The 26,634-nt window shown below is 40.7% G+C and overlaps 6 protein-coding genes and 2 long non-coding RNA genes across 8 annotated transcripts; 3 read left to right on the plus strand and 5 right to left on the minus strand.

Annotated features, from left to right (window-relative positions):
• Positions 1-2,589: 2,589 nt before the first annotated feature.
• LOC133736624 (heterodimeric geranylgeranyl pyrophosphate synthase small subunit, chloroplastic) lies at positions 2,590-4,059 on the minus strand. Its single transcript, XM_062164176.1, has 2 exons — positions 3,669-4,059; positions 2,590-3,393 (listed from the first exon to the last, which is right to left on the minus strand). Exons 1-2 carry the CDS (start codon positions 4,002-4,004, stop codon positions 2,740-2,742), a joined length of 990 nt encoding a protein of 329 aa, XP_062020160.1. The 5' UTR covers positions 4,005-4,059; the 3' UTR covers positions 2,590-2,739.
• Positions 4,060-4,194: 135 nt separating this feature from the next.
• On the plus strand, positions 4,195-6,712 carry LOC133736623 (GPI mannosyltransferase 1). Its single transcript, XM_062164175.1, has 4 exons — positions 4,195-4,527; positions 4,635-4,817; positions 5,374-5,918; positions 6,180-6,712. The coding sequence occupies exons 1-4, from the start codon at positions 4,254-4,256 to the stop codon at positions 6,489-6,491; spliced, it is 1,314 nt and encodes a 437-aa protein (XP_062020159.1). The 5' UTR covers positions 4,195-4,253; the 3' UTR covers positions 6,492-6,712.
• A 54-nt stretch (positions 6,713-6,766) lies between these two features.
• On the minus strand, positions 6,767-8,966 carry LOC133736622 (tRNA(His) guanylyltransferase 1-like). Its single transcript, XM_062164174.1, has one exon. The coding sequence runs from the start codon at positions 8,569-8,571 to the stop codon at positions 7,003-7,005; it is 1,569 nt and encodes a 522-aa protein (XP_062020158.1). The 5' UTR covers positions 8,572-8,966; the 3' UTR covers positions 6,767-7,002.
• Positions 8,967-10,350: 1,384 nt separating this feature from the next.
• On the plus strand, positions 10,351-12,928 carry LOC133735219 (uncharacterized). The gene is made up of 3 exons (XR_009858845.1): positions 10,351-10,859; positions 11,413-11,491; positions 12,524-12,928. It is a non-coding gene; the product is annotated as an uncharacterized LOC133735219 (long non-coding RNA).
• Positions 12,929-14,184: 1,256 nt separating this feature from the next.
• LOC133735592 (protein WUSCHEL-like) lies at positions 14,185-15,669 on the minus strand. The gene is made up of 2 exons (XM_062162996.1): positions 14,904-15,669; positions 14,185-14,814 (listed from the first exon to the last, which is right to left on the minus strand). Exons 1-2 carry the CDS (start codon positions 15,490-15,492, stop codon positions 14,597-14,599), a joined length of 807 nt encoding a protein of 268 aa, XP_062018980.1. The 5' UTR covers positions 15,493-15,669; the 3' UTR covers positions 14,185-14,596.
• A 1,415-nt stretch (positions 15,670-17,084) lies between these two features.
• Positions 17,085-19,788, plus strand: LOC133741247 (uncharacterized). Its single transcript, XR_009861751.1, has 3 exons — positions 17,085-17,870; positions 18,424-18,502; positions 19,541-19,788. It is a non-coding gene; the product is annotated as an uncharacterized LOC133741247 (long non-coding RNA).
• A 1,840-nt stretch (positions 19,789-21,628) lies between these two features.
• Positions 21,629-22,511, minus strand: LOC133738142 (protein PELPK1-like). The gene has a single exon (XM_062165594.1). The coding sequence runs from the start codon at positions 22,480-22,482 to the stop codon at positions 21,874-21,876; it is 609 nt and encodes a 202-aa protein (XP_062021578.1). The 5' UTR covers positions 22,483-22,511; the 3' UTR covers positions 21,629-21,873.
• A 2,769-nt stretch (positions 22,512-25,280) lies between these two features.
• On the minus strand, positions 25,281-26,030 carry LOC133737618 (uncharacterized). Its single transcript, XM_062165143.1, has one exon. The coding sequence runs from the start codon at positions 26,028-26,030 to the stop codon at positions 25,281-25,283; it is 750 nt and encodes a 249-aa protein (XP_062021127.1).
• Positions 26,031-26,634: the final 604 nt, after the last annotated feature.

A 26,634-nucleotide genomic window follows, 5' to 3' on the forward strand; every position in this document is an offset into this window, starting at 1 on the left:
CTCCTGTGGTCTGTGATTGCTTCAACATGATGTTGAGGTGCTGGTACTTAGTTAAGTATCTGTTTTCTCATTGTCTGTTAAAGTCAATTGCAGATTGACTGAGTTCAGGAACAAGTTGAAATCCATGGCTAGTCCAGCGCGCACTTCATGGTTGCTATATCTGGTTTAAGTGGCATTCTTGCTGTGTTAAACATTGATAGTCCAAGTGGGAGACTGTAAGATTATTTGGACTTATCAATGTCAACTTAAAGAACAAGCAACTTGCTACTCTTGAGGCAGAACAAGCAATTGGACTCGTCATTGATATTTCAATTAGGATTCTCAGTTTATTGAGGGAACAACATACATAATTGATCATACCTCACTGCATTAGGTTGTGTACGTGAATCAGGAATGTTGTTCCTATTGCTAATCGGTATAGGAAACCTTTATGGGAAGGTACCTAGACTCGTTGGCCTATATAAGGAACCACTTGGTCCCTGCTCTAGCTATCATTACCTGCATCTGAGATTACATTGCTCTGCCCATTAGAGAATTCTCATCAAGGATAGCTCAGAGGAGAAGTAACCAAGTGCATCAAATCAGGAAGACCAACTTTGTCATCTTCCACCATGGCTGCAGCTCCAGGTATGTTTGTGTTCTTAAGTTCGAGTACAAGAATGCATATACACATATACTGTTATAAGTTGATTTACATATCAGAATTCTCGATCAGCTCTGAAAACAGAACCAACCTCAAAAACACGACCAAAGTCAGCACAGATGGACATCTGCTTGTGGAGCTGCGGTGACTGGGCAAGGCAGGCAGGTTGCCCCTTCACGTAGTCCAGTTTAAACACCGAACCCCCACCTTCACTTGAACCATCGATCAGTTTTGGCGTATGGATTTCAATAAACCCATCGGACGTACAGCAAGAACTGCCTGAAGATAGTTTCTACCTGACTCTGGATTCGGAAAATCCCCCGGTTGGCCGGTGTTCGCAAGTCAAGTACTTGGTTGTTCAAGCGAGTATTCTATCCATCCTCATTAGGTTTTTCACTTCGAGCAGCATTCTCAATTTCAATAGGTAAAACAGCAGCCCTACTTATACAGTACAACTTTCTGACTTGCACATCCACCTGCTGTGAAGCGCCTGTAATTGCCTTATCATCAGGTTTAGACACAATCCCTTCAATGTCAATAAGCGACGTTTCTCCTCTGTGAAATGTTCGTATACACCGAGAGATTGTAATAGGCCGGTGGCACATGAGCTCTCCAAATATGCAGTGAAAAACATGCAGACTTGTACCTGGACGGGAAACTACCCAACCTGGTTACTTGAAATTGTAGAGGCTGACTTGGTCGCCTAGTTTTTTGCTTGTACTAGTTGTCATCCTGATGTACCATGATTCTATCCAATAAATGGTTCTTTATTCTCAAAAAAAAAAAAAAAAAAAAAATGTTGCTTGTTCTGCAGAGAATACAACTCATTAATTGTTGTGATTCCTAATGAATAATTATAAATCCATATTAAGTCTTATATTTAAAATCAGAGTGAGGAATGCAAAATGAAGGCGTTAGTTTTTATTCGACAGGTTCAGCAACGGAGGTGGACTTCACAGACTCAGGCACGGAACTAGGAATTAAATTTGAGGTGCGCTAAATTTACCTTATGCTGGCAAGAAAAATTATTCTTTAAAATTTAGCAGATTCTACTTCGTTTTGATGGTATATCTCAATTGCATAACACTTGCCAAATGATCTAAAAGCTTTAGAAGCACTCAAACCTCTCCACGTATTTTTTCCATTGAGTCCATTATCTATCATGTTTTTCAAGACTGAACTAGTTGAGTTGTACAATTTCATCAAGTTCTTGATAGAATAATACCTTGAACTCCACTGAGTAGCTCCAGCTCTTTGCAAATTGCATGTCTGGTTAGCTCACTTTCTAGTTTCAAGTTCCCCAACAGCAATTTGTTCCACAACTTCAACTTCTTGAATAGATTTTAACTCAGAAACATGCTTAGAAGATGAGTCAACAATATTAATGATCCCTTACATCAACAAAACTAGAAATACCCAAATTCTAACCTAAATCACATTCTAATTTCATCAATTCATACCTTAATAAAGTGGAGAGAATGAGAGCAGAGTGTTGAGGAGAGGAGTGAGTGACTTGGTAGAGAGAGGTGAGAGACCGACGCTGATGTGCAGAGAGAGGTGAGGAGAGGACGACAAAAAAGAAGAGAAAAAGGGGAGAAAAGACAGAAAGGAGGAGAAAATGGGAGAAAAGGTGAGGAGGGGAGTCACATAAGAGGGGAGAAAAGACAGAAAAGAGGAGAGGAGGGGACAACAGACGAGGAGAAAAGGGGAGAAAAAAAGAGAGTTGTTGGCTTGTTGCAGCATATATATATATAATCATTTTTTTTTCTCCAAATGGTTGAGGTGTGCTGCAGCATACCTCAGCCCACCCCTGGTTCCGTGCCTAAATCACAGTGGAGGAAGATGTATGGCTTGGGTCAGTCGAGTGAAAGTGTTCATGTTGGGCAGGTTCAGGGGAAACTAGTTTGAGTCTGATTAGTCCGTTTTACAGTTTTACGTATCAATGCTTTCTATCACTACGTTACAAGTCCTCCACATTAATAATGCTAATGCAAGTTTAATACAAAATGTAGAAAACAAGTTACACACAAAGCACTGAATCAATTTCATATCAAGGTAATGGAAATGGTTCTGTGTATATCATCAACTTGAGTAGTTTAAAGACTAAAACTTCTATCAACTGCATAATCCACAAAGCTATGAAGTGGCACCGCACCATCACCATACTTCTCAAAACCATTTAACTCCTGCTTAGCTTGGGATCTAAGCTTCTCTGCTACCTCCATAGCCTTTTCAACCCCATAAACTTTCACATAGCTCTTCCCTTTCTTCTCCTTCTTCTCATTCTCATCCTTACCATTCTTCTTCTCTTCAAGAATATCATCAACCACTTGGTACAAAACCCCAACAGCTCTCCCGTACCTCCTCAGTCTGTCTACCTCCTCATCTTCGGCACCAGCTAGCAGTCCTCCGCAGACAGCAGAACACTCACCCATTTCCCCAAACTTCTTCTCCTGCACGAATTCAACCGCATTAGGCCCTCCTTCCAGGTCAAGGAACTGACCCGCCGCCATGCCGGTGGACCCAACAGTTCTGGCAATCTCCGCTATCACACGCAGAAGTCGAGCCTCTGGCACAAGATCTGACGGCGTGTTTGACACAATGTGCTGAAATCCTAAAGGAAACAGAGCATCACCAGCAAGAATTGCCATGTCTTCGCCGTAGACTGTGTGGTTAGAAGGCTGCCCGCGACGAGACGGGTCGTCATCCATGCAAGGGAGATCATCGTGTATGAGTGAAGCTGCATGTACCTATCAATTTCATTCAGACAAATCATCAAACACCTTCCAATCACAAAATTCCAAGAACAAAATCCACAGCCCATTTTGAAACTAGGCAAAGAATGCACCCCATAAGCACAACCCAAATAGCCAAACAGGGTTTTAAGCATAATAACATCGTTCAATTCAGTTCCTTTCTAGCCCAAACAACAATTTCAAAGCACCCAAATATAATTCTAAGCAAGAAATTTCCAATCACTAAGTTCAATCTAATTACTTTCTAAAAATAGAAAACCGATCCTTACCATTTCGAGAGCACAGGCGGTGGGGAAGGCGGCGAGGCGGTCACCGCCGAAGAGCTCACAGGCGGCGACGCACATGACCGGAGAAGCCCTCTTGGCGCCGTCAGCGAGAACGGAGTAGCGCATGGACTCGTAGATCAGCTCAGGATACCGAACCGGAACCGCCTCGTTAAGCTTGTTGTTGATATCGGCGATCAGCGTCGTCCAGTAGGTTTTCAAATCGAACCGGGTCGACTTTGATCGGGTCGAAACCGATGAAGCCGCGCAGCACCGAATTCGGAAAGTAAGCTTTTTCGGTAGGTGGAAATGCGCCGGAGTCGAAACCACTGAGAACGCCATTACAGATTTCTGAAAGCTCTGACAGTAGAAGAAAGCACTGAAGCAGATAAAGGAGATTAGAGAAACGTGATTGGGTAGATCGAGCACCTATTTCATACTGTGGTCCAACGATTTTGATTGGTCCGTTTCCTTTTTTACTGTTATGTCGAGAATACCCTCGTTGAGGCACATTTATTTACAATGAACCCCGTTTGAAAGAAACTTTTAGAACCCTCACTCTGTCTGTCACTTCCGATCTGAGCTTCCCTGATGATGGCGACCGTACAGTTCCGTACGCTGCTGGTGGTGTCGGCGATGTTGAGGGTGGTTCTGATCGTGTACGGGGAGTGGCAGGATACCCACATGGAGGTGAGGTACACTGACATCGATTACGTGGTGTTCTCCGACGCAGCTTCACTAGTGGCTTCTGGTAAATCCCCATTTGAGAGATCCACGTACAGGTACTCTCCTCTGCTCGCGTTTTTGCTCCTACCCAATTCGATTCTTCATCGCTCTTGGGGTAAATTCATCTTCTCAGCTGCAGGTACAGTAATTTTTTTTTTTTTTTTTTGCTTAGTTTTAATGTGGGTTCTGCTTTTTTTTGCCGGAATTTGAGTTGACGTGGTTTTTGGGTTATTTGAATTTGTGTAGATTTGCTTGTGGGTTTGTTCATACGGACCATATTGAAGCTTCGTGGGGTGCCGGAGAATTTGTCTATGATTTCTGTGATGGCTTGGCTGTTTAATCCGTTTACGTTTACGATTGGGACTCGTGGAAACTGTGAGCCCATTGTTTGTGCTTTGATTCTTTGGGTCATTATATGTCTCATGAACGGTGTAAGTTTCTTTCTTTGTATCATTTCTCCTTCTGTTTTCGGCATTACTGTTATGATCGTAATGAACAAATGCGTTGTATGAAAATGAGATTATCGGTTACTTGTATGCACCTTAGCAGAAAGTTACAAAAGAGTGAATGCCTATGAGATTGTTTTAGATTCTGTTATGTTTTATTCTGTCCAGTGAGTTATCTGTTCTATAATGTAGCTTACTAGCGTAGACTCTACACTTCAATTGTTGCTTTCTGTAATTAATCTAATGTTTTGATGACATCTACACCATATCTGAGGTTGTTCTCTTTTGAGATGGAGATGCTAGACATACATAACCATTAACTGTCTTTGAATTTTTCTTTTAAGAAATAAAATTATGATAACAATATGCCCATGTCCTTCCTATTCAAAATGAAAATTCTTTTGCATTTAGTGGGTACAATCTCTGCAGTGAAAACCAAGTAGAATTCCTCTCTAAATACTTTTCTTTCTTTCTTAGAAATGGTTCCTGTGCCTATCACCCATATGTGTCTAACTCTATGGTTTGTTTCTTCGTAACAGGACGTGTGTTACAAGCGGCATTTTGGTATGGACTTGTTGTCCACTTCCGAGTCTACCCCATTATCTATGCACTCCCTATTCTTCTGATTCTTGATCCTCATGTGTTTCGACCTGGTCAGAAACCTAGCCTTCAACGCTGGGATCATCGACAAGAATCACCTCAAAGCAGCTTTAAATCGAGACTTGCCTATCTGCTTCGGCCATGGTTAATTGTGAAAAGTGCATTTACACGAGACAGGATACTTTTTTCTCTCATATCTGGGGCCATATTCTTCCTTTTCACTGGTCTTTTCTATCATCTATATGGGTGGGATTTCCTGCACGAGTCACTGCTATATCATCTTACTCGAACTGATCCAAGGCACAATTTTTCCATTTATTTTTATCACATCTACCTTCAATATGAGCATAAAATCTCGGTACTGGAGAAGCTCATCTCATTTTTGCCTCAGTTGATAGTTCAGCTTGTTCTCATTCTGAGTTTCGCACAAGACCTTCCGTTCTGCTGCTTTGTGCAGACAGTGGCATTTGTGGCATTCAACAAGGTTTTTCCCGTTATCACTTTTCTCTGTTACTCATTTTTGTTTATAAATTGCTAGCTCAAGTTAATGAAGTTTTACATATATTATGCAAAATTGTAATTGGGCTGTCTTACGTGGAATTGTTGATTTTGGATTCTTACTTTCTCAGTGATTATAATCAGTGAAAATTCTCTTAAAATTTGTAGTCTTCAACATATGGGATTGGTCTATAATAAAGTATTTCATCACCAAGGGAAACTAATACTTTTACCCCATTGTTGACAGGTAATGACTGCACAATACTTTGTCTGGTTTTTCTGCCTCTTGCCCCTGTCACTTGCTTGGAGCAATATGAAGCTTAAATGGAAAGGCTTATCTTGCATAGCATTGTGGGTAGGTGGTCAACTTCATTGGTTGTGGTGGGGTTATATGCATGAGTTCAAGGGACGGAATGTCTTTCTTCAGCTGTGGGTGGCCGGCATCATGTTCCTATCTGCAAACACATATGTTTTGGTTTCACTCATCAATCATCACAGATGTTCTCCTGTTTTCACACGATTGGATAAAACTCTCAAGGGTGCGAAGAAATTGAAGTGATTAAAAAGCTTGATGGCCAGGTTCACATGCTTTTGGCAGTTTAATGCTGTGTTTCTACCACTGCCTTTGGCAATTACATATTGGCTGTTTTTTGGAATTTTGCTCTTCTTTTGTCTTGGATTTGTAACTCTTTTTGTTTGGTCTGATTGGATTTGTAACTCCAGTACAGGTTTAGGCATTTAACAAGCCTTATAAGCTGTTTATCGTAACCCATTTGCTCATCGGGCCTTGCACTTAATTTAATATAGCTTCAAATTCTTAAAGAACGAATCATGAACACGAAAATTTTAAATTATTGCAGAAAATTTTCACATCAAATATAAAAGAGGAAGCCTTTCCTACAGAATTGTTGGCAAATTGCCAACGTAAAAGTGCAAATCAAATAGGAAGCTTTTCTTCCTGATTTTCTAGAACTCATCAATCTAATCATAAATCTAAAAATGCATTACTTGAATAGAATTTCCAGTGATATATTCTGGTAGCAAGTGTTTTTACCTAGTGCTTCACAGCATCATTCATGCAGAATGGTTGGGTGTGCGTGCCAAAAACTTGGCTCAATAATATTACAATGTTCTACAACAACTTTTCCCCCAGACTTTTCAACAGACGCCTCATTCTTGTTCATCGTTATAACATCTCCCTTATCCCAGAAAATGGATGAACCTTGGCGAAACATAACTTGTAACTTGTTGTAGTCAATACCAAATTGCTTAAGCAGTCTATCTTTGTCGCCTGCTTGAGTACCCTTAAGAAAATTCTGAGCTTCACTTTTGCCTTTTCCAGACATAACAAGCTCCCAAAAACAAGTATTGTATTGATTGTTGATATGGCAGTCAACTTGCCTCCATGCCAGATAATCTCGAAGAATATCAGATGACGGATAGCATACAGCACGCCCATCAAAATAAGGAGGGCACTTCAACTCTTTCTGAGGGAAGAAAGCACTCCACTTCGTCACATATGAGGAAGTGAAGAATGACACGATGACAGATACCATCTCACTTGCTTGCCTTTGACAGAACTGAGAATTCTTCTTGAAAACAAAGCTGTATTCATCGCTCACGCCATAGGAGAAAATAATGTCTGGAAATTCTTTCACCACAGCAACGGCACATGAATTCATAAGGTTGAGAGCTTGCTCATCGTTCGGCTTCACAAACTCATGAACTTCAGTAAACCTGTGAAAGTGGCAACCATCGATTCTAATAACAATCCATGTTGATGGCATCAATTTGTTCCCAAACTGGAAGGACCTGAGATAATCGGGTTCAACTTTTCCAATGTCCCTTGTAAATATACCGAGCTCATTCCTAAGACTCGCATGCTCGTTCCAAAAACTTCGCCCAGCTATATTCTTCGAATGAAGTATTCTTAACTTTTTCCTAAGCCTCTCCACAGGAGAACCATTCTCATCGTGCTTCACAACTTCCATCACCTCAGTTTTCAAAATGCAGGATCCTTGACGGAATATAGCATCCAATTTTTGATAGTTGATGTCAAACTTTTCAAAAAGAAGGCTGTTTTTCTCTTCTTTACTGGCTCCCTTCAGTAACTCCAGTGCTTCGCTTTCCGTCTTCCCATCTTTTACAAGCTCCCATAGGCAAGTACTGTGCAGGTTGCTTGTATGACAATTACTCTGTCTCCACAGAAGATACGATTGAAGAACCTCAATCGTAGCGCAGGCTATAACCCGTGAGTGAAACGAAGGAGGGTATCTCAGCTCCTTACCAGGGAAGAATTCCCTCCATTTCGAGACATACGCCGAGGTGAAGAAGGATACAACAATGGACTCTACTTTGCTGGCACGCCTCTGGTGGAACTTGGACGTCTTCTTGAAGACAAAGCTGAACTCGTCACTGAACCCATACGAGAACACTATGTCCGGAAACTCCTCCGACACTGAAACTGCACATGAATTCATCAAGTTGAGTGCTACCTCATCATTTGGTTTCTCAAACTCATGCACTTCAGAAAACGTTCGAAAATCACGGCCGCCGATGCGAACGACGATCAAGTTGGGCAGGAAAACCTCGTCTTCAAACTCGTAGGACTTGACGTACTCGTATTTGCTGTTTGCCATCTTGTCTACATAAATGGGAAGAGGCTTCCTTGGATCGCAAGTCTCAGAGGACTTTTATCAAACACCTAATATGCACAAGAGCACAATTCAATGTTTTGCTTCTTCCTCACCGTAAAATTCCACAACTAAGCTGTAGAGGATTCTACCCAATACAAGGTCCAATGAGAATGGCTGATTTCGTTTCAACCTTTCCCAGGATGGCGGATTGGTGGGTAGAGACCAAGAAAAAAAATATTCGATCCCTTATTTCCAAAAACTTTTTGTGTTGCGGATTTGCCTTTTGTCGTTAGGCGTCGGAAGACTCGAGCTTTCTTCCCTTTTCGATGTGGGAGAGTCCTGTATAAGCATAACTATAGGCGTTCGAAATTTCGGTCAATGGAAATTTCTATACTCATATTTATGGAAATTTGATTGAGGTATCGAATATTAGTATTTAAAAACTAGTTTTTCAGATATTTTAGATATCACTTAAATATTGATATTCCATCAAATAAAATGAGATCCATGAAAATCTCAAAATTTGAGGTCATTCAATGAATTTTTTTTTTTTTTTTTTTGCTGCTTAAGAGTTTTGGAAAGAAAATTAAGCGTAGTGTTGAATTTAGCCCTTTAAGTGGGCCCACTTGATCAGTTGGTCAGTGCCAGATCTTCACTTGACAGCTGATATGGATGGCTCATTGGACACAATTGATTTAAATTGCAAATACAAAGGTGTTGCTGATGAAATTGAAAGGAGAGGGAATAACATGATATTTTTTTTTGAATTAGCCCGAGGGGCGATAATATCATTTATCTCAAGCAAGAATATGCCATTTATCTCAAGCAATAATAGGTAATAACATACCATTCCGCTGTCATTTAAGGACATAGACAGACAAGAATATAGTGGCAGTACCCACAGTGATACACAGAAATAGACTTACTCATTATACAATCAAGTACGTAGAGGTAGCGGGGATCCTCCATTAGTACTACTCCGGAGGCGCTAGAGATCTAGGTTCCGAATATAAGGAAATTTATTGTAATTTGACAAGAAAACTAAAAACATAGGGTTGGGCCAAGGCAAAGCCCTAGCCCTAGTCCAAATTAAAGGCCCAATGGGGTAGCTCAAAGAGGAGCTAGAGGCCCAAAACCCTAATGTAATACCCGCAATTTTCCATTTCGTCTCGTGAAATTGTGCGAATTGATTAAAGTGCTTTTGCACGAATATTACCCGAAATAATTCAACTTTTTGAATTATCGAAGTTTCGAAATATTCGTTTTAACAAAAGCTCGAATTGTGCGATTCAAGAAAAATCGACTTTTCTACGTACGGAATTTGGGAAAAACTTCCTTCATAAAAGTTGTAGAGCTCGTCGATATGATCGCGTGCATATGTCGAACGAAATTTTTGGAGTTCGTACGATTATGTTACGAATTTTGGAAATATGAGATTCTTTTTATAATCTCTTTTCCTCGGATTCTCTTTTAGAAATTTCTTTTTCTTCCTTTTCCTTTTCCTTTCCTCCGGGTCTCCTTCCTTCTTTTTCTTTTTCTCTTTTTTTTTCTTCTTTCTCTCTCTCGCTCGACCGAAACCGAAAACAGAGCAAAGGCTTTTCGGTCTCTCTCTACCTCCACCGGCCACCAAACGGCGTCGAACCACTTCCTTTTGCTTCGTCTCAGCCTTGCGCAGCTTCCAGAGGCAGCCTTGCACCGTGACACGGCCACCAGCGGCGGCGGGAAGCTCCGCCCGGTTTGAGCTCGTTTTGGAAACAAGCTTGATATCTCTAGCTACCGGTCACCAATCCTCACCAAAATCCATCCACAAGCTCGCCTCAACTTCCTGAAACTCCCAGAAGCAGCCTCACACGGCGGCGTGGCCCGTAGCAGTGGCTGCAAGTCAAACCCAACCAAGAACGAGACCGGAGCTATCGATCAAGATATCTCGAGCTGTAGTGCATCGTTTTGATTGATTCTTTTTCCAGTGGGTTCCCCTTGATGTTATTAACAACTCTCTAGAAGGCATCGAGGCCTGAAATTGAAGCTTTGACGTCGAAATCGAGCCTTGCCGGATTCTGCAAAATTCTGGAATTTTTTCGACCACCGAAGCTTTCGATCGGTATATCTCGAGCTACAGACCATATTTTTCTGTGATTCTTGAACCAGTGAGTTCTTCTTGAGTTTCTTAACAACTCTTTAGAAGGAATCGAAGCCTTAAATTGACGTTTTTACGTCGAATTGGAGCTCGCCGTTTTCTGCAGTTTCTTGCCGGTTTCTGGAAAATTCCGGCCACCTTCATACTGTTCAAGGTAATTTTCGACCCCTTCGGGTCATTTTCAGACTTCGTGCTAGTTATGAAAGTTGTCAAGCATGATGAGAGGAAGAAGAGCAGCCCGGCCCCGACACCATTGGTGGTGGTCGGCGGCGGCTCTGCCACTAACTCCGGCGTCCCTTTCCGGCCACCTCCGGGGATCAAAAATATGGTTTCTGTACATTTTCAGATTCTATATTTCAATACGATCATTTCGATATATTATACGCAATTTTTGGATATCGTATGATTAAGTTATGAATTTTTAAGTTTAGATCGATTTCGATCGTTAGATTTGTGATCTGTGAAGTTAGGACCGTCAGATGGACTTGTAGTTTTGATATGATGATCTTATGACTGTCCCAGTGGCTTTGTGTGGTCATGGGCGAAGATCCGACCGTTGGATCTTCGTATAAATGCAAAACAGTGATTAGGAAGGCGATCCGTGAGGATCCGACCGTTGGATCATCATGTAATTTCAATCCGACCGTTGGATTGTCGTTTGATTATGTTTTTGAGTTATTGGCTAAGTTAAGGTCATGTTTGATTAGGTGATCGACGGTTTGATTTGGCGGACGATTCGTGAAATTGTATTTTGAGCTGTTAAGAAGACGCAGCGGGAATTTAGAGGTGAGTAAACCTCACGTGGTTCATATTACGAACCGAGTACCTTTAATTACTTTATTTTCTGTAGTAATTGTGTGAAAATATTTATGGAATAAATATTTGTTTTAAATCATATGGACTTGATCAACTACGGTCCATAGGTAAGTAAAATGATTTAATTATACAAAATGAATTTCATGATTTTCTTGTGTGAACTATAGTTGGTATTAGTGGTCATTCCTGAGTGGGTGATTACGTATATATATATATATATATATTTACGTGATTATATGTGGAATGGTGTGACATTGAAGAGTGTGGAATTGTGATGATTTATTTATTATGGTTTGAAATTTGACTTATCATATTTATATGTGATGATCATGATTGATGAGTTCTTGTTAATATTCATGATTTACATTGGAGTATGTATAGAGTTGGAGAATGTAGGATTCTGAGGACGAGGTGTCCGAAGTTTGACGGTTATGGATAACCGGAGTGTTTGTGTACTGAGGACGGGGATGTCCAAAGTGCGACGGTTTATTATTAACCGAAGTTGTGTACTGAGGACGGGGATGTCCAAAGTGCGACGGTTTATTATTAACCGAAGTTGTGTACCGAGGACGGGGATGTCCAAAGTGCGACGGTTTATTATTAACCGAAGTATATGGTGCTGAGGATGGGGATGTCCAAAGCGCGACGGTTATAGTGTTAACCGAAGTATTTTTGCCGTTGCTTGACCCTAGGCCAAGGTGTCAGAGGTAACGAGGCAGTTAGAGCTCTAACGTGTTATTGGGATGGACCAGAGTGGTGTTATGTGGGTTGGGTGTTTGCAGGACCAGTGTGGTGTATTGTGATTTGAGGATTGTGAAAATGTATTCCTTGTGGTTTTCCATGAGTGGTTTGATGTCTCTTTGCAGACGTAATACTGTTGAATTTTACTTGAATTGTAATTTAATAAATCAACAGTTCTTTCTTGTTTACTCATACTGGCTGTAAAAAGCTTACCGGGTTTTGTGTTGTTGCAACTCCCGGTACACTATTCAAATTGTGTAGCGGGTAATCCTACAGGACAGGAGAACCAGGACGGTGATCGTGCAGTTAGAGCAATGGTTATAGTTTTACAGCAATTGTATTAGTGAGGCGAGTTAAGCTCATTTGAGCATTACAATTTGATTTGGTGGGAGTGTGCTGTAATAAATAACTTGAGGATTTGGGTTATTGTAAATTTGAGAGTTGTGAAGTGTGGTTGTTTGTGAGAAAAAAATTCAGGATGTTAGTTGTAATTTGTTATTATTCATGTTTCGGATTTGAATTGATTATTCAAAATTCGGGGCGTGACAGTTTGGTATCAGAGCGTAAGGTACATATTTGGTGATAATCAGTACCTCCCGAGTGATGGCCCGTCTGCAGCGGATCCCCATCATATACTCTTCGGTACTGGTATAATCATTGGGTATGTCTTAGTATGGGGTCTAGACAACGTGTAAGTCCGTAGGACGGTAGAGTTGTCTACTAAGCTCGTATTAGAATAAGTTTAGTTTCCGCGAGTTGTGATCTTCGAGGAATAGGAACCTCTGGATTTAACTCTGATGAGTCGGTGAGGTAGAGGTCGAGTCTGATGTAGGGACAGGATCTTTCTATGGAGACAGTTGAGGATGAGGTGGAGGCATTAGAGGTTGAGTTGCCTAGTCTACCTGTAGTTGATGTGATGGATGTTATTCTTGGGTTGAAATGGTGAAAGAGATTGAGACCCTAGGAATAGTTGAAAAGAGAATTGATCTCACCAACTCAAGATGATAGGAGTGTGAGAGATTATGAGACAGAATTCTCAAGACTATATTGGTGTACGAGTGTAGTGATGTAATTTGGGAGATACTTATGTTACCTTTAATAAGGGTAATATGTTAAGTGATCATGGCATAGGTTGACTTTGTAAGTGAAGTGGTGGAGTTTGTGTAGCTTCTTTGAGTTATAACCTTTGAGGAATGGGAACCTTTGGATTAAACTCTGGTGGAGTTATTGAGGATGGTTTCCACAAAAAAACAGTATCCTTATGTGCATTGTAGTCGTTGGTTGTTGGGGTCATGGTGTTTGACCAATGCTTGTATCTAAAGTCGTTACGAGTATTTGACTAGTAGTTGTGATACTTTCCATTAGTTGGATATGCAGATGTTTTGAGTTGAAGAATACTTAGCAGTTATTGGTTGCTTAGTGATGGAATTGTGTTATAATGGAGCATTCATTCATGCTCAGTTGTTTGGTGTTTAGGATAGCTACTATATATTAGCTAAATGTCGGGGTGTGGTTTGAGGTCTGCGGATGGTATTGGAAATTATTGTGGAGTGCTGCTTCACTGACTATTGTTGAGTAGTAATGCATAATTCGTTGTTACTATGATGGATTTTGTGTATGGTTGACTTATGGAAAGATTGATATGACCTCGTGATAGGATTGACTGTGAAGAGACATTGTGTTGATGTATGAGCTTAGGTAATAACGTTGTTTTCAACTCTAGGAGTGCTAGGGTTGTATAACTAATTTATGAGGCCAGATACTGTTGTGAGGACAGATTATGGATTATGACGTGGTTAGTGTGAAGTGCTATAATCACAGAATTTTGACCACTAGATGTTGACTTACCACCAAATGAGCAGTGAAGTGATTCGTGGGTGAGATACTGAGTGTTGTACTAGTATCGATTAGTGGATGCTAAGATGGTACATATTGCTTGTTGAAGCAATTGATAGATGGAATGATCGAGATTTTTTTTTAGAGTTGTAAGTGTAACTCTAAAGATGTGGGTTTTTCCTAACTAACTCAGGAAGTGTTTAGCTTTATTAATCCCTAATTCTAGCGACGAAATTATTGTGTTTGGTTTGACTCAGAGGATACTAGCTTGACCTCTGTGTGACTTAATTGATTGCTAGGTTTTGAGTGATTGTTTTTATTGCATCATTATGAAAGATGTGTGCAGCAGAGTTCTCGATGGTTTTGAAAAGAGTATTGAGTGACCAAGGTTCGATCCTTGGTGTTGTTGTTGGTTAAACAAAAAGAAAAGAAAACATGCACACAATCTTATTGATTTTATATTACAAAAAGGGAAACGAGGACTATTCTATACTAAGCCTAGTCAGCAGCTCCGGATGGGTTGAGGCTGAGCTCAAGAGAAACGTTTGAGCCACTGTGGTAACCGCCTGAGCCACCAGAATAGTAACCAAATGCGCTACCTTCCTCGGAAGTAGTCTTCAGGTTACCAAAGACGTCCTCGCCGTGCACGGGGAACAGAGGAAGAGTTTGAACCTCCTGGTGATCTCCTCCTCGTTGTTGTAGGGATGTTTGTCCTCCTGTTGTGCCAAAAGAGTTGTACTGGTATTAGTGTTGAAGTGTGAGGAAGATTATGAAACAAAATTTAAATCAAGAAATCCTTCATTACCAGTAGAATAGGTGGAACCAAAGTTGAGATCAATGGATCTACCATCATCAGTAGAACTAGTGGACCCAAAATTGATGTCGATGGATCCACCAGCTGGCCCAAAATTGATGTCGATGGATCCACCAGCACCAGTAGAACCAGTGGACCCAAAATTGAGATCGATGGATCCACCAGTACCAAGAGAACTAGTTCCCATGGGCACTGGAGCAGCCTGATTACACCTATTCATCTGCTTCTCTCGAGCCCTGACGTTCTGGAACCAAAAGTAAATGTTCTTACCCTCAACATGTCCATACTGGTTCAGCTGGAGGCAGATCTCGTGAATGTGCTCTGTAGATGGGCACTTAAATCCCTTGACGTAGTAAAGATCCTTGAGGATTCTTATTTGTTCTGGAGTAGGAATCCATCTGGTACGGCTTCGCCAGAAATCCATGTTGGCACTACTTCCAGCTGCTTGGGTGTTTCCTCCCTCCTCTGTTGGTTGCTGTTGTTGTGGTTCCATTTGTTGCGGGGTTTGGAGCTCCATTAGTTGCAGAGTTCGTGGCTCTTGGGTCATGAGGTGAGAGGATGTGAATATCGAGGAATACATGGGTTAGTGTTTGAGGGAGATTTTGTTAGAAGGATTGGAGTTGTTGAACTGGTGATTGGAGATCTGAGATTCTCAGAGGAAAGATGAAATCGAATCTTCAAATGGGAGAGAAGATCAGAAGAGAAGGATTGAAATTGATGAAGAAAGGATTTGAGTTTCGAGAGGAAGACTGCAGAGTTTGAGAGAGAATGGATGGGGAAAATTTCTTTTCTTTGGTGTGAACAGTTTTTCTCCAGGATGCACCTATTTATAGAACAAGGTGAGCAGATCTCCACCGTTGGATGGACGATTCCTGTGATTCATTCTACGCGTTGGATTAAAGTCGCCCTGAAACCCGGAAAAGTTGTTGGCGCGTGGAGAGCGTGTAAGGGGACCGAGGGAATCTCGAGGCGCTGTGGCAGACAGCTGTAGCCGAAAGCAGATTTGACTGCCGTAAATCACGGAAGGGATAAGCCGTGACACAAGTGGGCCGTACTTGGGCCTGTCTCGGACCAAGGCATCACTGTAGCTGTGGGTGGAGGCCTGATGGGCCGAGTTTCAGAAACAGTTTTGGACATGATGGGCCGAGTTTCTGAAACAGTTTTGGATGAGTTGGGCCGGATTTCTGTAACAGTTTTGGATACGTTGGGCTGGGTTTCTGCAACAGTCTTGGATGTTTTGGGCCGAATTGTTGAAACAGTTGGTTTAAATAAAAGGATTGGTACGGATAATAACGTGAGCAGCCGTGCTCGAGTGGTTGAGTGTAAAGTTCGTGTACAAGAGGTCTGAGGTTCGAACCTCGCCTCTCGTTTATTTTTATTATGTTCGTTTAAGACATAATAAGTTTAACGTTTGTACACATTATATTAAGCATAGCTTGTGCTCCAGTGGTTGGGAGCGAAGCATTGGTTTAGGGGGTCTGGAGTTCGAGACTTGCCTCCACTTATATTTTATTTATGTCGCTTATGACATAATAAATATAACAAGTGAGCATATATTAATGAAAGCAGTTCTTGCTTCAGTGGTTGGGAGCAAGACCTTCGTGTTTGAGGTCAGGAGTTCGAAACTTACCTCTTACATTATTTTTGGAATCTTGTATATACTCAGTATACGGACGTATTTTTATACGTAGAGCAGTAGTTTCGAAAATTTCTACAGTTTATTCTGTATAAACTACAGAAAACTTTAAATCGGGAGAAATGGACTCGCGATTAAATTTCGGGACGAAATTTCTTTAAGGAGGGTAGATTGTAATACCCGCAATTTTCCATTTCGTCTCGTGAAATTGTGCGAATTGATTAAAGTGCTTTTGCACGAATATTACCCGAAATAATTCAACTTTTTGAATTATCGAAGTTTCGAAATATTCGTTTTAACAAAAGCTCGAATTGTGCGATTCAAGAAAAATCGACTTTTCTACGTACGGAATTTGGGAAAAACTTCCTTCATAAAAGTTGTAGAGCTCGTCGATATGATCGCGTGCATATGTCGAACGAAATTTTTGGAGTTCGTACGATTATGTTACGAATTTTGGAAATATGAGATTCTTTTTATAATCTCTTTTCCTCGGATTCTCTTTTAGAAATTTCTTTTTCTTCCTTTTCCTTTTCCTTTCCTCCGGGTCTCCTTCCTTCTTTTTCTTTTTCTCTTTTTTTTTCTTCTTTCTCTCTCTCGCTCGACCGAAACCGAAAACAGAGCAAAGGCTCTTCGGTCTCTCTCTACCTCCACCGGCCACCAAACGGCGTCGAACCACTTCCTTTTGCTTCGTCTCAGCCTTGCGCAGCTTCCAGAGGCAGCCTTGCACCGTGACACGGCCACCAGCGGCGGCGGGAAGCTCCGCCCGGTTTGAGCTCGTTTTGGAAACAAGCTTGATATCTCAAGCTACCGGTCACCAATCCTCACCAAAATCCATCCACAAGCTCGCCTCAACTTCCTGAAACTCCCAGAAGCAGCCTCACACGGCGGCGTGGCCCGTAGCAGTGGCTGCAAGTCAAACCCAACCAAGAACGAGACCGGAGCTATCGATCAAGATATCTCGAGCTGTAGTGCATCGTTTTGATTGATTCTTTTTCCAGTGGGTTCCCCTTGATGTTATTAACAACTCTCTAGAAGGCATCGAGGCCTGAAATTGAAGCTTTGACGTCGAAATCGAGCCTTGCCGGATTCTGCAAAATTCTGGAATTTTTTCGACCACCGAAGCTTTCGATCGGTATATCTCGAGCTACAGACCATATTTTTCTGTGATTCTTGAACCAGTGAGTTCTTCTTGAGTTTCTTAACAACTCTTCAGAAGGAATCGAAGCCTTAAATTGACGTTTTTACGTCGAATTGGAGCTCGCCGTTTTCTGCAGTTTCTTGCCGGTTTCTGGAAAATTCCGGCCACCTTCATACTGTTCAAGGTAATTTTCGACCCCTTCGGGTCATTTTCAGACTTCGTGCTAGTTATGAAAGTTGTCAAGCATGATGAGAGGAAGAAGAGCAGCCCGGCCCCGACACCATTGGTGGTGGTCGGCGGCGGCTCTGCCACTAACTCCGGCGTCCCTTTCCGGCCACCTCCGGGGATCAAAAATATGGTTTCTGTACATTTTCAGATTCTATATTTCAATACGATCATTTCGATATATTATACGCAATTTTTGGATATCGTATGATTAAGTTATGAATTTTTAAGTTTAGATCGATTTCGATCGTTAGATTTGTGATCTGTGAAGTTAGGACCGTCAGATGGACTTGTAGTTTTGATATGATGATCTTATGACTGTCCCAGTGGCTTTGTGTGGTCATGGGCGAAGATCCGACCGTTGGATCTTCGTATAAATGCAAAACAGTGATTAGGAAGGCGATCCGTGAGGATCCGACCGTTGGATCATCATGTAATTTCAATCCGACCGTTGGATTGTCGTTTGATTATGTTTTTGAGTTATTGGCTAAGTTAAGGTCATGTTTGATTAGGTGATCGACGGTTTGATTTGGCGGACGATTCGTGAAATTGTATTTTGAGCTGTTAAGAAGACGCAGCGGGAATTTAGAGGTGAGTAAACCTCACGTGGTTCATATTACGAACCGAGTACCTTTAATTACTTTATTTTCTGTAGTAATTGTGTGAAAATATTTATGGAATAAATATTTGTTTTAAATCATATGGACTTGATCAACTACGGTCCATAGGTAAGTAAAATGATTTAATTATACAAAATGAATTTCATGATTTTCTTGTGTGAACTATAGTTGGTATTAGTGGTCATTCCTGAGTGGGTGATTACGTATATATATATATATATATATATATATTTACGTGATTATATGTGGAATGGTGTGACATTGAAGAGTGTGGAATTGTGATGATTTATTTATTATGGTTTGAAATTTGACTTATCATATTTATATGTGATGATCATGATTGATGAGTTCTTGTTAATATTCATGATTTACATTGGAGTATGTATAGAGTTGGAGAATGTAGGATTCTGAGGACGAGGTGTCCGAAGTTTGACGGTTATGGATAACCGGAGTGTTTGTGTACTGAGGACGGGGATGTCCAAAGTGCGACGGTTTATTATTAACCGAAGTTGTGTACTGAGGACGGGGATGTCCAAAGTGCGACGGTTTATTATTAACCGAAGTTGTGTACCGAGGACGGGGATGTCCAAAGTGCGACGGTTTATTATTAACCGAAGTATATGGTGCTGAGGATGGGGATGTCCAAAGCGCGACGGTTATAGTGTTAACCGAAGTATTTTTGCCGTTGCTTGACCCTAGGCCAAGGTGTCAGAGGTAACGAGGCAGTTAGAGCTCTAACGTGTTATTGGGATGGACCAGAGTGGTGTTATGTGGGTTGGGTGTTTGCAGGACCAGTGTGGTGTATTGTGATTTGAGGATTGTGAAAATGTATTCCTTGTGGTTTTCCATGAGTGGTTTGATGTCTCTTTGCAGACGTAATACTGTTGAATTTTACTTGAATTGTAATTTAATAAATCAACAGTTCTTTCTTGTTTACTCATACTGGCTGTAAAAAGCTTACCGGGTTTTGTGTTGTTGCAACTCCCGGTACACTATTCAAATTGTGTAGCGGGTAATCCTACAGGACAGGAGAACCAGGACGGTGATCGTGCAGTTAGAGCAATGGTTATAGTTTTACAGCAATTGTATTAGTGAGGCGAGTTAAGCTCATTTGAGCATTACAATTTGATTTGGTGGGAGTGTGCTGTAATAAATAACTTGAGGATTTGGGTTATTGTAAATTTGAGAGTTGTGAAGTGTGGTTGTTTGTGAGAAAAAAATTCAGGATGTTAGTTGTAATTTGTTATTATTCATGTTTCGGATTTGAATTGATTATTCAAAATTCGGGGCGTGACACCTAAGGCCTAGCAGGATTTGGAGCAAGGCCCAACACGTCATCATCCTCATGCGTCTGCTCGTGCAGCACCGCCCGCCACCACCAGTCCTCCATATCGTGCCTCGCCGACCCACTGCCTCATCCAAGCTGCACCGGCCCGACTCAGTATACGACGCACCACCGCACCTCTCCAGAATCCAAAGCCGCTGTCCGGATCATCTCGGTCTTCACCGCTGCACAGCTCCTCAAAACCACGCCGCCGCTCATCCCGACAGAACCTCGCCACCACCCAAATCTGCAAAGCCAACGCCGAAGGCTGCCATCCTTGCACAATGCAACCACATCTGGAGATTTCATCTAGAACTCACCACCACCACTCGTCCAAACCTTGATTTCAAAGCCTCTCTCTAGACCTCCCCGAGCAAGTATGATGCAGGAGCATATGTGGCAATATCAAATGCATCATTTATCATTTAATATAGATTTGTAATCGTTGATAATTATTGTCTAGACATTTTTAGGGCATCTTTTTTGCATATAATTTAGGATTATCACTTTTAATTATCTTTCCAATTTAGTTTAAATCTACTTATTATCCAAGCAGTGTGAACCCTAAAAATATGGGTATTGTAATCGTTGTCAGATATCTTATAGTTTATGAATAATATCAATTTATTTGCGGCATGGATTTGCCCTTCTTTACGAGTTTGCTACTCCTTATTTCTGGTGTCTGTTAAGTGATTGTTGTTGGAAGCCTGTGTTCAATACATTTTCCCCATCAAAGTAGCATTCAAACTCCCGTCCGGCAGCAAGCCATCGGCGGCGAGGTAGACCCTCACCAATCCAGATCACCACCGGACAAGTAGAACTTCTCAAAACCTAGATCTAGGGTACTCCAGTTTTGTTGGAGCTTCTCAGAGAGAGGGAATAATAGTGATCCCTGCAATAAAACATGGGTCAAACATGATATTGACAGTAAAGTACAGCGTGATAAACTGAAATTTGTCTATTTTTATATATTCATTTGAAATTGGAACAAAAAAAGTAAAGTGCGAAGATAGTAAAATTTTGACAAAGAAAGCAATTTTATGAAATTGGAAACACTGTCCTTCAAAATTTATGTTTTCTGCCTTGTGCCTAAAATGCAGTTAATAACAACAATTAATTCTAAGTGAGAAATATTTAAGAAACCGAATATTCGGAGCAACATTCTACTTTTTCTTGGGATTAATTTTGAACCGCGACGTTGAGGTCAATATCGTAGTAAAGAGTACGTACTATTGTTGTTGATGTTGGACTCGGAAGGCTTCAGTTAAGTAGATGGTTGCGACAACAATGAGAATGATGATCGTGATGAGAATGATCATGCCTACAAAGCCAAATTTACCGTCAGAATGAGCTGCGGACCAAATCGGAAGAGATCTTTTTTTTCTTTAAATATTTGTAACTTCGAATTTTCTTGCGAACTCTTGTGCTAAACAAAAGAAGCTAAGTAGTAGAGATACCTTACCACTCATCATGAATGTGTATTTATAATAAAAACGTAAGAAGCAACTCCATTTGGATTAGAATCCTAGACCAAAAGGTTCAAGTTAAGAAAAACAAGTGAAGTGCTGGTAAAACTGTATTTACGTTTTCATACATGTATGTGTCCTCCAGTCTACCACTTACCTTTGTCAAGTCCTGGAGAAAACCATCTTTTTTGGTTGTTTTACAGTTATCAACTGGGAATATATGTTAGTAGTACTTACCAAAAGAATAAGTTACTACTAGATGAATGTAGTTCCAGATGAAAACAAAAAATGTAGAGAGATTGGAAGGTGGTAATTAATTAAAGAACATTAATTAGAGGTGACTATTAATAATCCTCGGAGCAGAACAGAAACAAGTATACAACCATAGATGAAAATATGACTAAATGAAGAATAACAATCCGGCCAACAGGCTAGGTATATATAATAACAAGTACTGATGTAATACAGGTAGCAAGGTACATGATTAAACATATATATGCCAATAGTATAGGTTCTGCCCAGACATCATGAAGAACTGCATGTGCATGCAGATCAAGGAAGGATGGTTTTGTCTTTCGGGAGGGTTGGAATGGTGGGCAATCCAGTCTTAGGGAGCTCGGGGAGATGAGGCAGTGGAGGTAAAGTTGGCATTTCCGGATTAGGTAGTGTTGGTAACTCAGGCTTTGGAAAACTTGGGAAATTCGGAAGGGATGGGAGTTCGGGCTTTGGCAATGATGGCAGCTCCTCCTGCTTTGGCAATGGTGGAAGCTCAGGCATGGTTGAGAGATGGGGTTGTTCAGCTAACTTGAGGCCTTCAGGCTTTGGCAAAGTTGGTACATGAGGCAATGGTGGCAACTCGGGCTTAGGCAATGATGGCAATTCTGGCTTAGGCAAATGTGGCAACTCTGGCTTTGGCAGTTGTGAAAGCTGCGGCTTTGGCAATGGTGGCAGCTCGGCCTTCGGCAGTTGTGGCAGTTCAGGCTTTGGCAAGGTTGGAAGACTAGAAAGATGGGGCAATTCAGGCTTTGGAAGCTCAGGCACCTGAGGCACTTGAGTCTCGAGAAGACAGCGAGCTCCTTGGACCAGTGTTTTGGAGCACATAAGCGAGAAAGTGAAAAGCAAAAGTGGGAAGACAAAGGCTGGGAGGCGACGAGAGGCCATGTTCAGAGCTATAGGATATATGTATGATGATGACTGAAAGTTGATTTTGCTTGAGAATCAAATTAAACTGAGTATTTATAGATAGAGGAGTTAAGGATAAGATACGCGAAAGACTATAGAGGTCAAAGTTGGTTCAACCAATAGATATATTGGTATTAGTTCAACTTCTGCAACTGTACGTGTACTTAATTAATTCTTGTTATCTTCGCAACTAACTGCTCAACAGAACTGAAAGACCTGCTTTAGAAGCATCTATAGATTTGGCTAAGCTTGGTATTTTTAATATCATTTTACTAAACGGATGATTAACAAAAAAATTGAAGTACTTTTGAGATTCGACTCTTATAGGTGGCCTTATACCCTTCCTAGTATTCTTTTAACCAAATAGGAAAGAGAATTTCTAATCTGGACATTAAGTTTAAATGATCTTGCATATATATGGCGATGAAATTAATCTGGACATTAGGTATAACGCACGCCTATGATATATCTCCCCGACCAACACAAAGCTTTACCACATTGGAGAGAACATAGCGTGCGTTATACCATACCCTGTCCTGATAAGAATGTTGCTTAATGCCTGTAGGCTGTAGCACCCTCTTACTTATACACAATTCTCCTCCTTGCTAATTGTAGTCATTTTTTTACGTAGTATTGTAGTACTTGATATTTACCTACCCGGTTAATAATTAACAAGCACAATTTCTTCCTCCTGAAATTGGAAAGATGAGGGCCAACTTTAATTAGCTGGGCAATTAAGCTCACTAAGCTCCGCCCCTGAATTACCACGGTGATAATATTTTGTTTCGTTTTGTTTTTTTTTTTTTCCTGAGTCGTAGACAAAGCTTGTTATAGCATATTTTTCTTTCAATACAGGAATGACGAGAAAAATTTCTCCAGGAGTGACCGATTCAGGTACTTTATAATAAAGTTGATTTTACTGCATACAACTTGGAAAAGGGAAAGAAACTTGATGAGTATAGTTCCCTAAGAAAGTACCATATAAAAGGGACCACGAATTTTTGAAAATTCAAATAATTAATCCCACAAGTTTTCGTACACTGTAGAAAAGCATGAATAACAGCTTAAGCTTCCTCAAGAACATTCAAGGTTCTTTCTTTGCTAGTGTTAGTATGCACGGGCCATCATCACCATCTCTAGCATCAATCTAACATCGGTTAGTGTTGGAATTAGTGGCTTTGATATCACTTTAGAATGAGTGCGGATGAGTTTAGTAGTGGTGGGCTAGGACAATATGTGTTAAGGAATTAGCTTTCAAAACGTTTGGGACTTTGATGTTATTAGGACAAGATATTTTAAGACAAGGTATGTAGGAGAAGGCGTTTAATTAATAGGACAATAAATTTGAAACAGAGGAGATGGAACTTATAATTATATTACTTTATTAGCATACTTGCTTGATTGCTTCATTCATTTCAGGATGACAAGATGTCATACATACATATATATATGTGTGTGATCGGAAAGTGGGTGAAAACAGTAAATCCGTTCCATAAGAAAAACTAAGGACATCCTTACCTGAGAAAAATCATATATCAGTCCGGCTACACTAAGGATGTCCTTAGTTTTTCTTAGGTACGAATTTCCGGTTTTCACCCACTTTCCGATCAAATTTTCACATCTTAACCGTTCTGTTTTTAGGTCCTAATGTATAGATCACCTCTGCAAAATTTCAGCCAAATTGGTGATCATTAAGGCATCCAAAACTACAAATTACAACAATGTAAACGAACGGTTCCGGTTCGACAGATTCGGTTCGTTCGTGTAAATTGCAGTTTTGGACGCCTTAACGATCACCAAATTGGCTGAAATTTTGGAGAGGTGATCCATACATTAGGACCTAAAAACTGAACGGTTAAGATGTGAAAATGTGATCGGAAAGTGGGTGAAAACAATAAATCCGTTCTATAAGAAAAACTAAGGACATCATTACCTGAGAAAAATCATATATATATATATATATATATATATATACAGAAGTTGCTAAGCGACCAAGGCAACTCTCTAAACCACCTAGATTGCTTTGTGGTTACATTATCAACCACAATTTAATACACATGCATTTCTAGACCTCACTACAGCTGCATGCTAATTCAAGGCATTTCTACACTTTCTTAATTACAAGATAATTCTAAATCATTTCTAGATTAATCTAGGTCAATGTAGATCTTCACAATGTTCATTACAACTTTAACAGTTAGCTAGCTTGTCTTTGATCTCCACTTCTCCCTTTGTCCAGAGGAATTGCTACCTACAATTCTTCAGTATGCGGATGCATGCACCCTCGTCTCCTCAATCATGAAGAACCCACAACAATGTAACTAAATTGCATAGATGGTTATATTACGAAGTGATCAACCTTTTTCTCGATCATTTCCAAGAAAATGCAATGTTTTTTTTTTTGCTTTCCCACGTGTATTTTCTCTTTTGTATCAACATCTCTCAGCTTGCAAACAATGGCTATAATCTCTCGGTCCTTGTACACCGAAGAGAAAGTGGATCATCTTTGAATCGATCCCTAGCCTTCAGATTTGCTTTAGTCTTGTGGATTGCTTCTTCACCATATGTATTTCCTGCCCACACTGCCCACACTTGTGATCGAGTTCATTTTCATCTCCCGTTGGCAGAGATCATGAGCAGCGTAGACAGACAAATGCTATTCAAGAAAGTATAAAGAAAGTGAATACTTTGAATCTCCATCAATCTTTCTGTTAATTGGTTAGTAATTAGAATCTTTCTACACAATCTTTAGAGCAGCCCTCCCAAAATTAGGTTTATTATTGCAACGGTTTGGCCTCTTCCACAGTTGGCATTGGGTATCGGCACATAGGACGCACATGGTTGATGTTAAGCCACTTGACAATGCAATCTCCATGATAAAGATGCGAGCAGGGCAGGCGATTAATTGTCTTGTCCCGACCCTCTTCTTCTGCACAAGAAGCAGTGGCAGCATCAAGGGGATCCAGACAAATAACACAAGACTGCCTACTTCTTTTCTTGGGTCTGCTACCTTCTTCTTCCCCTTGAAAACTATCAACTCTCACTTTCTCCAAACCATCAATTGATGATTTAGTTGCAGGAATAAGCTTGGCCTTATATCCTTCCAGGGATTCACTTATAACCCTATCTTCAATTGTCCTAGCATAATCGCCATATATGAGCGTCGTTCTGTCGCCTATGGTCACATCAATAACGATATCGGGGACGGCCACATCCACTGCCCGGAATATCTCTTGGATAATATATGGTCGTACACGTTGTGGCACACCCATGCCGGAAAGATGGTCTGCAATCAACTTTGTATAGTAAGGCCTCTCGGACAATAGCTTGATACTAGATGAAAAGACCGACATAGATCTCGTAGCTAAGAGCGTCTCTGGTCCGTGAAGATAGGCGTCATTATTAACCCGTGACCGGATTTCAGTCACCTTGTAGAACCCTAATATGATGGGAAGCAAGCCATTGATGAGAAGCGAGTCGTTGCGTACAAGTTGGGGCAACAAGGGTGCGTCTTCTTGTTTCGCCATGCAAAAAAAAGTCATGAGTTGACTCAGGTATATATCTCCATGGGATTTTTGCTTTTTCACCGGCAGTTAGGGTTTTGTAGCAACTAGGTTTTTGTGAAGAGAAATTTTGGTAACGTGGACGAAGTGGTGTTAGCTCAGTGGTTAGAGTCACCATGGGGTATGAATGAAATCCTTTGATCCTCTTTTAAAAAAAAAAAAAATTTGGTAACGTGCGGGGAAAATAAACGTGGATCTTGTTCTATTAAATGCTGTTGCTGTGGATTTCCTAATCCGTGCCCATGAGGACCCCTTTTTATAAAAACGAGCCTAGCGAGCTTATGAGGCTTCGATGTGGGACTTAATCTCGGAATAGCGATTTCCTTGATCAAATCCCCGAGTCTTGTTCTTGGTTGAAGATACCATCTCATACTCGATCAGGCACGGAACCAGGAATTAAATTTGAGGTGGGCTATATTTACCTTATGCTGGGAAGAAAAATTATTCTTAAAAATTTGGCATAGTCTACTTCGTTTTGATGGAATATCTCAATTGCATAACACTTGTCAAAATATCATTCAAAAAATGCATTTTGTTACCCAAATCTAACCAAAGAAAATTAAAGCAA

The sequence above is a fragment of the Rosa rugosa genome, chromosome 3, assembly GCF_958449725.1.
Source record: "Rosa rugosa chromosome 3, drRosRugo1.1, whole genome shotgun sequence".
Lineage (NCBI taxonomy): Eukaryota > Viridiplantae > Streptophyta > Magnoliopsida > Rosales > Rosaceae > Rosa > Rosa rugosa.